This window comes from Octopus sinensis, linkage group LG5 (genome assembly GCF_006345805.1).
Source record: "Octopus sinensis linkage group LG5, ASM634580v1, whole genome shotgun sequence".
NCBI classification, from domain to species: Eukaryota; Metazoa; Mollusca; class Cephalopoda; order Octopoda; family Octopodidae; genus Octopus; species Octopus sinensis.
Genome location: NC_043001.1, coordinates 113,124,206 through 113,135,590, shown reverse-complemented (window position 1 = coordinate 113,135,590; position 11,385 = coordinate 113,124,206). Strand labels below are relative to the sequence as shown.

Sequence of the window (11,385 nt, the reverse complement as noted above, 5' to 3'; positions counted from 1 at the left end):
GTGTGTGTGTGTGTGTGTGTGTGTGTGCGTGTGTGTGTGTGTGTGAACGTGCACGCTTGACTATGTATTTGTATATATAGATGTGTGCATACGCGTAAATAACGTTTGACTCCTTTCTATAGTAAATGTTTGCTGTTATTTATGACTAAACGGTGCGTGTGTATGTATAGCGTAGTTTTTCCTTGGGGCTGGCCAGATTGGGGCAATCTCAAGATTAATCAGCCGAAATTGCGAGGATGATATGGTTCTTGACTGAAGATTAAAGGCTTCGAATGACCCGTCCGTGTTTTTTTGTATCGTCTATTTGGATGTTTTGCGTTCTTGTCCCATTTTGTATTTTATATATACATAAACCGCCAGACTTCGTATTCGTTATCTATTCCTTCTGTTTAGCATATGTGAATTGCAGGGTTTGTCATGCCCGGAGTCCAACTTTGATAGAAATAAGCATTCTTGACTGCTATTTCTATTTTTTCGGTATGCGGTCAAGCAACCTGTTTGCCTGTCCCTTTTTCTTATATATATATATATATATATATATATATATACACGAAGGGGTGCTGAAAAGTTCCTGGCTTTAAGAGTATCGCGAAAGGTTAGAGGCTCAAACTTCCGAGTTCTTTTACAGGGCTCAGAAAAACTAAAGGATCGCTGCAATAAGTGTGCGACTCTGAGAGGGGAATATGTTAAATGAAAAAAAAATAATAATAACTGATCCTCCTGTATTTTCTTTTACCCAAAGCTGGGAACTTTTCAGCACCTCTTCGTATAAATTAGTGAATATGCGCCAAAACATGGACGCTGAAATCTTGAGGAGCACAAAGGCAGGATGGAAGACGTTTTCTTCGATACAAGCGAAGCCGGACAAGATCCTACATACCAATCTCTTCAATGGTATCGTCCTGCTTGCATTCTTATATGCAAGTGAAACGTGAACTTTTACGAAAAGCGTTGGGGATTAGCTACGACGCGAAGGACCATGGAAAGTTCCATGGTAGGGATATCATTGCGACAGTTTATCTGAAATGAGGTGACTCTAGGACGGAGCGGAGTAAACGGCATGATTGCAGAGTACCGAAAGCACAAGTTCCGCTGGGTGGTACATTTTGCAAGGTTCAGAGGCAACCTTTTGGATCTATGAAGATACCGAGCAGTATCCAAGAGATCAGAAAAGGCTTTTTGGAAGGCCTCCACGACGATGGATAGATAATTAGATAATTTAATTAAGCAATTTGTGTCAAGATGGGAAAGGACACAATCAGGGAAGAATTGAAGGGCATTGTGACCAGCGGTGTATAAGAACATCCGATGATATAGACAGGCAGCGACAGAGAGCAGAGACAGAGAGACAGACATAATAGCCTTGTTTTTTATTACCCATTTACATGAAGCCTCATTAACTTGATATTGTCGCAAGTTAACAGCCAGTGCCACAGAATAACGTTGTCGGTGCATAGCTATCTCTAAAATTTTTAGCCTATATTTGAACCATTTTATAAGGAACCATCTCATTGCTACAATAATTCACATAAAAGCCATTTTAGTCAGACTTGGTTTGATTTTGAATTCCATGAGGTTTGCTCGTTTTACACCAAGCCAGTTGTGTAGCAGTTTCGTAATTACTTAAAATACTTTTGCTATCCCATCAGTTCACGTAGGCGAAAATCAATATCATTAGATACCGATCTAAAGATAATAAAAAGAGTAGAAGGATGAGAAAATAAGTGCCTTTGCAGAATTACTGAGACTTGTATTGTTATCTTTAAAAACGATAATGAATGAATCTGACAAAAATTGCCACTTAAAATTGAGTGTTAACTCTTCTAAGCTAACACGTTCACATAGTAAAATCCAGAACATATGGACAGATTTTTTTAAAGTATTTAGACGTATGTGGGCTCAATGTCACTCGAAATTTAACGTTTTCAGTTTATTTGACAAGTTAAAACAACAAACCAAATTACACTGGGATTTTCTTTTTATCCAACGGTCCATTGAATATTACTATTTGGTTTTTAAACGTTATGGTGAGAAGGGAAGTTTGGAATAATTCTGGTCTTATGCTGCGCTGCTGGCCATCTTTTTAAGTCTCTATTAATTTGAAGTTGTATTCATTCCATCTAATACAATTTTGCTACGATATCCTAAGGGGCAAGGAAGTGATTAATGAGAAACATCAGTGCAGAGTTTCAATCAGAGATAGCCTTGTATATATGACACACGGCGTGGGATTTGAAGAAATGGAAGCAGGCAGCGTTTAGAATTGTTTTTGCATGCGGATAACGAGACCTTCAACGATGCAGACCATGAGAAGTTAACAGAACCGCAAGCGTTGTTTGTGGAGGACCAGCATCTATTCATGCATACCAGTGTCCTCCCTCCATATCACCGATGTTGTCCAAGAGAAAGGCAAAGTTACATTACACACACATTATTTCGTCTGCCATTACGTTCTGAGTTCAAATTCCGCTGAGGTCGACTTTGCCTTTCATCCTTTCGGGGTCGATAAATTAAGTACCAGTTACGCACTGGGGTCGATATAATCGACTTAATCCGTTTGTCTGCCCTTGTTTGTCCCCTCTGTGTTTAGCTCTTTGTGGGTAGTAAAGAAATATACATTACACACACATATATATATACGAGGGTGCGCTGAAAAGCTCTTACGCAGATTATGAAGGATTTATACTAGAGCTGTGGAATCTTGCATGCATTAATTTCAACTCGTTTGATTAATAACTGATTTGTTTCTTTCCAGGTAAAGTGACATTTGTCTGTTCAAAGAAGACTTCAAAAGTAACTAGTATCAACTTCTCTTGAAAATGGACAAAATTTGGTATCTTGGTGTTATCAAGCACCTACAGAAAAAAGGTTTTAACTCCAAAGACATTCATGCTGACATAGTTGCTACATCAAGGTAAGATGCCCCAGAACTCCAAAGACATACATGCTTGACATAGTTGCTACATCAAGGTAAGATGCCCCAGTTTTATCAAGTGCAAAAGTGGACAGCTGAATTTAGTAGGGCAGGGAAGAGTCTTAAAAATGACCCAAGGCCTGGACGTCCTGCAACCACCGAGAAAAAAGTCGACCTATAAAGAAAAATACTGGGGTTGATTCGTTCAACTAAAATTCTTCAAGGCAATACAGTGTCACCCTACACAACTTCAACACCGCCAAAGTCAAACGACTGAAATGAGTAAAAGATAAGAACAAAGACAGAAACGGGAGTCGACCGTTTGCAAAGATTTACACACACAACTCAGTTGAATTTATTTATTTATTTATTTATCTTTTTATACAGATTTTTGGTGGTTCAAAAATATTAGCAATTCTATACATCAGCAAGAATGTTAATGGCGTTAAGAGTTTTCATTTTTTTTTTGTTTGTTTTGTTTTAATTTTTATTGCGGGGAGGGAAAAAATTTGCTCGGGTTCATTAGATCTTTCTTTTTCTTTTCTTCTTTTTTTTTTTTTGAGTTAACCTTGAATAACTTTATACATACATCCACAAACACGTACATATATATATATGTGTATGTGTGTGTATGTGTGCGTGATTGTGTGTATGAAACCATCCAAGCTCATCATTATTTTTCTCCTTTTTTCAGTATTATAATTATTAATATTATTTTATTTTATAAGACATGTATTTTAATTTTAAATATTTTTTTCTCAAAATTTCAATTAGAAATTTTTTTAAATTTTGTTTTATATATAATAAAAATTTTCATATAAATTATCTCCTTAAGCAGCAGTTTGTATGTGTGTGTGTGTTTGTCTGTATATGCATGTATTTTTATTACATGTTGAATACAAGTTGTTTGATTGAGATGAATTTTTCCGAACACATTATCAATAATATATGTATATACATATATATATTATATATGTGTGTGTGTATATATATATATATACGTACACATACATATACATATATATACCCATGTATATATATACATATATACATATACACATGTATATATATACATATATACGTATACACATGTATATATATACATATATACATATACATATATATGTATATATATACATATATATGTACATATATATATATACATATATACATATGCATGCATATATACATATACATATATATATATACATATGTACACACATATATATGCATATGTATACACATATATATACACACACATGTACACATATATATGTACACATAAATATATACACACATATATAGACACACATAAATATATATATAGACACATATACATATATATGTATATATATATATACACACACATATATACATATATCTATGGACAGATATATATACACATATATATATCTATATAGATATATATATACATACATATATATATATATATATGTATGTATGTAACACACTCGTCCCTTTAACCCCTCCCCCACCTTGCACAAGCTTGCAAATTTTCTGTGAACATAACAGGAAAAATAATAATACCACAGACCTCATGACAGAACAAAATATATAAAAAAATAAATAAAAATAACAGGAGAGCAGGGGAGAGAGAGAGAGAGAAAGGGGAGAGGGAGTGAATGAAAGAGAGACATTTTAATTATATTATAGGCTTTCTGGTAATTTCAATAGCAAGCAAGTAAAAGTGAAAAATTTACTCTCTCTAAGTCCATTTTATATATATATATATATATATATATATATATAATCACATATATATTTTATTTATATATATATATATATTATATGTATATATGTGTGAGTGCATGTATATAAGTGTTATCCACATGTATGTGTTCATATATATATGTATGTATATAAACACACAAACATATACACATGCACACATTCAGATGTATATATAAATGCGTGTTTGCATATATATATATATATATATATATATATACTATATATATACATATATATATACACACACACATATCTCTATATATATATACACACACACATATATAATATATATATATGTATATATATATTGTTGCTGTGGTCATTCATGTTGTTTGTTTACTCCAATGTCCATCATTCAATACGCTCCATTCGTTTTGGCAATGCAGTACATAATATTGTGCAGGCAATATTAATTTTGATTTTTTTTTCTTGAAATTTTTACTTTTAGAAGCTCTGTTCCATTGATACTTTAGCATTTGTGTTAGAAACGATCAACATCTTCATTATTATTATTATTATTTTATACCAGTAATATACTGGCATCAATTCAAATGACCGTACAAAATTGGCCATATTCCTAGTGAAAGAACTTCACTATTTATGATTGTTATGGTTTAAATTTTTCTTTCTCTTCTTCATTTAATTATTACAATTTCTATAAACTGTTTCTATGTTTCCATTGGTCTGTCTTTGTGTGTTTTATTTTCTTTTTTTAAAAAGTGTATATGTAAGTATATATGCATTGTATATGCGTGTTTGTAATATATATATGTATATATATATATATATATATATATATTTATATTTGTGTGTAAGTATGCACGTATATCTATAAAACTTGTTTTGTCATTTTTTTTTATCACACAGTTGTTACTGAGAGTAAAGGATTGTAGGTTTTGCCTTCAGCCACTCGGCTGCCATGGGCTAACATCTCCTGTACAGTTACAAAATCATCTAGCACTTTTTTGCCTTTATGTTTTAACATTTTTCTATGACTCAATTCTAGAATGTTCACCTCTTTTTTGTCTTCTTCCTTTAAGGTTTCCATTTTGGCTTTCATCATCAATTCTTTCTTACGTTTCTGATCACGTGCTTTCTCAATGTGTTTCTTACGTTCCTCTTTTGGCCAGTAACGCCCAACTTTCAATTCGCTCATTGCATCATCATCCGTTGTCATGCCTGCACGCTCTTCTGAAATCTTTTTAGCTCGCTCTTTCAACATCTTATTGCGAATTGGACGCCGTGTTATGTAACGAGTACCATCTGGCCGACGCTTCACCACCCATTCCATCTGGCAGCCATCAGATGATTGTGCACCAGCACAAGCCTCACCCTGCTGACCATCGGAACCGCGACCCCCGCTGCTGCTATGACCTTTTATGCGAGAGCGTTGCTCCAGCTGCTGTTGGAAAAGTTTCTGTTGAATAGCAATAGTATGTTCCAAATTGGCATGGTTAGTGTACATGACATCAGAGTAACGCATATAAATGTCTTGTAATGACTCACCCATGCTTTCGCAACTTTTTAGGTTACCTGACCTATGATTGACTTTGGACGAATTTTGGGTAAAAGATAAATTCTTTTTAAGTTTCAGACTGTCATCGCTTGAATGATCATGGGCTTTAGTGGGTGTCTGTGTCTGCTTTTCTGTGTCGCTACCTGACGTTCGGCCAGCAGGTGGCACAAGACACAACATTGAGTTACGCAGTCCTTTATCGCTGTCGTCGGACACTTGGTTCAACTCAAGGGTCAACGGTGTGCTACGACAGCTCTCACCTGAATTATAGGCACTAGTCGTAGCTGGGTCCTTCTCTTTATCAGTTATCATAGATTGGGGAATGAGTTTGGGGGTTTGATTGCTTTCTTTGCGAGCATTATTACTGCTCTCTGCTTGCTCATGGGTAAGACCTGTATGCTTTATGTATTCCAATCTTGTTCCCATTCTGGGTACAATACGGGGACTCCTTTGTGGTTCATATCGTAACATTTCTCTCTGTTGAAGCTGTATTTTTTGTTGCTCTCTCATATGTGCACGGACAAGTTCTTGGCATTCCATTTGAATTTCTTTCATTTCTTTATCAAGCATGGCTAACTCACGGTTGATACTACCCTGGGAATCCTTGCGGCTCCTTTCTTTACGAGGACTGCCACAGCGATCCTCTAGCACTTCTCGGAACCTGTCACAAACATCAACAGGTATTTCATGGCTGACATAGTCTTGGTCTGTTGAAGTAAAGCTTTCATGACGTTGTCGGAATTCTCCTTCTGTACCAAACTGCAAACTTGCTGGACACACACTTTCCCCATCAAAGGTTTCCTACAAATAATAGAAAGGAAACAGAAAATATTAGGAATATCAATAATAGTTAATAACAGCTTACATAACCCATACTTTAGAATAGAATACAACCAACACAATTCACACTTCACACAATTATAGTTCATTGATAGTTGACAATGGCTGTTCATATGAAGTGTTTTGAACCACCAGAAATGAATCCACCTCTGGTTTCTGACCTTAGTTGCAAGGGGCCAGCTGGGGATTCTGATGGCATGTTTCTTCATGTTACATCTCCATAATCACCACACATAATAATACCAATAACTCACAACTCGGCAGTCTAAACAACTACAGCTAAATAAAGAAAAATCCTTCACACAGCATATTCTACACAATCACAGTCCAATACAAAAACACACCATACCAATCATACAGCAAACCCAACAAAATAACAGAACTCACTCTCCCCATAACAATGAATATTGCACACACCTCAGAATATGAAGGTGCATTTGGAGGTGCAGTGAAAGCTTGCATATAAGTGTAGAAAACGTGGGGTGGGAATTGTAAAAATAATAATCCTTTCTAAAACAGGCACAAAGCCTGAAATTTTGGCAGAGATGGATAGTCGATTGCTTAACAGGTATTTATTTTATCAAGCATGAAGGTTGAAAGACAAAGTTGGTATTTCTAAGTGCCATTTCCACTTGACAACACAAACATTTTTATCACCATCATCTATATTTAATGTCCCTTTTCCATTCTGGCATGGGTTAGATGGTTTCACCAGAGCTGGTAAGGTCAGGCTCCATTTGTCAGTTCTGGCATGGTTTCTATGACTGGATGCCCTTTCTAATGCTACTCACTCCATAGGGTATACTGGGTATTTTTTATATGGTACGAGCACTAGCACAAGTGCTTTTAACATGGCACCAACACAAGTGCTTTTTATGTGGCACCAGGATGAGTTTACCAGTTGACTAACTATATTTGTCTCGTTAAGTTTGAGAAGATTGATATACTGAGATACAAACATCTCATAACTGCTGCTTTAAAATACATTTCAGTCAATACGGAACAAGTGTGACCTCCAGGGGGTACAATAAAATAATGCTACTGCTTATGGTGTACAGAAAGTTATTATATTACTTTCTAAGTACAAATTTCCAAGGCCATAAGCTGGCTTACTTATTGGTGCAGCTGTTTCATAGCTATATGTCCTTTCTATTGCTAACCACTCAACCAACCAACAAATGTCCAGTAATGTAAACTGGTACAAGCAGATTTAGGAAAATTGCCCATGGGTACAGTAGACTGACAATAGTAAGATGTGATTTATGATTATATGGTAAGGAGGCCAAAATCTACACCCAAGAACCATCATAACCCCACCAGAATAAGGAGGAGAGAAAATATGTCATATCTCTCTTTTACTATTTTACTTGTTTCAGTCATTTGACTGTGGCCATGCTGGAGCACCGCCTTTACTCAAGCAAATCGACTCCAGGACTTATTCTTTGTAAACCCAGTACTTATTCTATCGGTCTCTTTTGCCGAACCACTAAGTGACGGCGACGTAAACACACCAGCATCGGTTGTCAAGCAATGCTAGGGGGACAAACACAGACGCACAAACATACACACACACACACACACATATATATATATGTATGTATATACGACGGGCTTCTTTCAGTTTCCGTCTACCAAATCCACTCACAAGGCTTTGATCGGCCCGAGGCTATAGTAGAAGACACTTGCCCAACATGCCACGCAGTAGAACTGAACCCGGAACCATGTGGTTGGTAAGCAAGCTACTTACCACACATGTATTCCACATGATGATTGGATCAAGCGTGAATCTTACCTGCTCTGAACTTTCTTCATTTTTTGTGCTTTCATCAGTACGTCCCACTCCACTATCTTTCTCCAGCTTCAGGCACGAATTTTCTGTCATTCCTGTATCTGTTGTAGCACCTTCTTCATCCATATGAACCTGAAATAAAATATAAATAATTAGGATATATTTATATAATTAAGCATTACTGAAGTGATGAGATGGAAGAGGGAAAGATGGTGCAGTGAAACATGAGTGAGTGAGTAAACATGTGCAAACATAAGAGTGTGGTAATAAGTTCTCAGTGACATAGTGATACAGGTTCAATTCCTAGTTGAGCCATTATATTTCATGTCACGTGATCACGTGACCGACCAGACCATCAGATGTTACACATCGCTGGTCACAATGCGTTCGCATTGTTTTAGCCTTTGAATGATGCCACCCCGCTGGCTAAGCGAGCAGGCCAACAGAAGAAAGAGTGGGAGAAAAAGTGGTGAAAGAGTACAGCAGGGATCACCACCCCCTGCCGGAGCCTCGTGGAGCTTTTAGGTGTTTTCGCTCGATAAACACTCACAACGCCCGGTCTGGGAATCGAAACCGTGATCCTGCGACCGCGAGTCCGCTGCCCTAACCACTGGGCCATTGCACCTCCACGTATATTTCATGTACTACTTCTTAATATCTGTGGTTTTATGTTTGTTAGTTGACAAGGCAAGTAAGAAGGGTGTTTACAAAACTGAACTGATATATTTTATATACCCCATAAAGACAACGTTTTTAGTGAGGTTGAAGAAAAAGAATCATGAGAATATTTTAACATCTAAGAGATTCAGAGGCTAGTAAAACTATTATTATAATTAGTATACAAGAAAAATTATAAAATAGATATGTAACATATAACTAGAATTTACTGATGGTGCAGTGAAACCTCAAAATAATCAAATGACCTACCTCATTGAGCATTCCTGCCATGAACTGCATTTTTTCATGATGTTGCTCCTCTAAAATATCATCCAGCACCATGTTGTGCTCCTCCATAAATCCATCATCCATCTTCAAAGAATAGAAATATATAAACATTAGTTTTTCACAATATTATTAAACAGTTGTAGATAGCTGACATCTCACTAATATCATCGTTTGCAAAGTCTTCGTCATCATAATAATTAATGAAAAAAAAGATGTTTTTACTGTAAGGAACTTGATTACAGTAAAACCAAAAAAGAAATCCATGTTATTAGTATGTGTTAATGGAAAGCCCTACTTTTCAGTAATGCAGAAGAAGTGTTATTAACTGTTATGATGGAGCCACATAAAGGGAACAGTCAAGTAAATTGACCCCAGCACATAGATGAACATGGTGGATATAGCTACCAAATTCTCCTGAAATCACATCATATATTGAACAACATAAATATAGATATAGTTTGCCTTAAAGAAAAAAGACAGGCAGTTTGAACACGTTTGATCATACATTTATTTAACCCTTTCGTTACTGTATTTATTTTGAGATGCTCTGTGTTTCTTTCAATTATTTTAAATATAATAAAGAATTTAGTAAAATAACTTAGTTATCATTAAGCTAGTGTTAGGAACATAAATTGCAACTAAGGTTTGGTGGAAAATTTTAATGAAAAACTTATGAAAACAAGACATTAATACTACAGAGCCAGAGCCGGTTTTGGCCTGGTTGGTAACAAAAGGGTTAAACAGGATAAGACTGGGGCTAAACTAAAACAATAAAAAGGGAAGTTAAAAATTTAATTCATGATAATAATACATGGATGTTATGGTTAGCATCATCATGTATAACAGTAATTACTTGGTGAATTCTCTCAGCCATATTTTACTATATTATAACCATTTATGTGTTCCCAAAAATGAAAAGAAATTCAGATTCCTACTTCTCTATAAACACTCATTATCAAACACAATTCTTGAAAATCATTTTTATTCTTAATATTATTAATAGTGGTAATTAATAGCAGGTAAGAAAATGGGTACATTAAATGCTTTAGCATATAGTTACAACCTTTTAAATCCTAAGCTTAAATCCTACCAAGATCAATATTCATTTCATCTTTCTTGGGATGGGGGGTAGGAGGGTTGGTAAAGTAAGTGTCAGTCATCTCGCCTCACAAGATATTTTTGACTTTGTGTCAACACTAGAAATCATTATTATTATATCGTTAAGGTAGCGAGCTGGTAGATCGTTAATGTGTCTGACAAAATGCTCAGGAGTATTTTATTTATCGTTACGTTCTGAGTTCAAATTCTGCCAAGGTCAACTTTGCCTTTCATCCTTTCGGGATCAATGAAATATGTACCAGTTGAGCGCTGGGGTTGATGAAATCAACTAGTCCCTTCCCACAAAATCTTACGCCATGTGCCTATAGTAGAAAGGATTACCATCATCATCAATAATCCCAGTGAATTAGTAGAATCAGATTTATTTTAATATTTTGCTCTTGTCTTTTTACTTTCTAAGTTCAAATCTTACCAAAGTCAACTTCAGTACTCACTCTTCTAGACATCAATAAACACCAGCCAAATACAAAAGTAATTTTTACTCTACTATACATTTCCTTTAAAATTTTC

General features: G+C 35.5%; 1 protein-coding gene across 6 annotated transcripts in view; it reads right to left on the bottom strand.

Moving 5' to 3' along the window:
* Positions 1-5,085: 5,085 nt before the first annotated feature.
* The window catches only part of LOC115212087 (E3 ubiquitin-protein ligase PDZRN3), a 396,881-nt gene continuing 390,581 nt past the window's right edge, over positions 5,086-11,385 (bottom strand). For all 6 annotated transcript variants that reach the window (XM_036503000.1, XM_036503003.1, XM_036503002.1 and 3 more), the window contains 3 exons: positions 9,739-9,840; positions 8,815-8,943; positions 5,086-6,983 (listed from right to left, as the gene is read on the bottom strand). In XM_036503000.1, the coding sequence (XP_036358893.1) occupies positions 5,526-6,983; positions 8,815-8,943; positions 9,739-9,840 (1,689 nt within the window). In that variant the 3' untranslated portion in view covers positions 5,086-5,525. The remainder of the gene's footprint in view (positions 6,984-8,814; positions 8,944-9,738; positions 9,841-11,385) is intronic.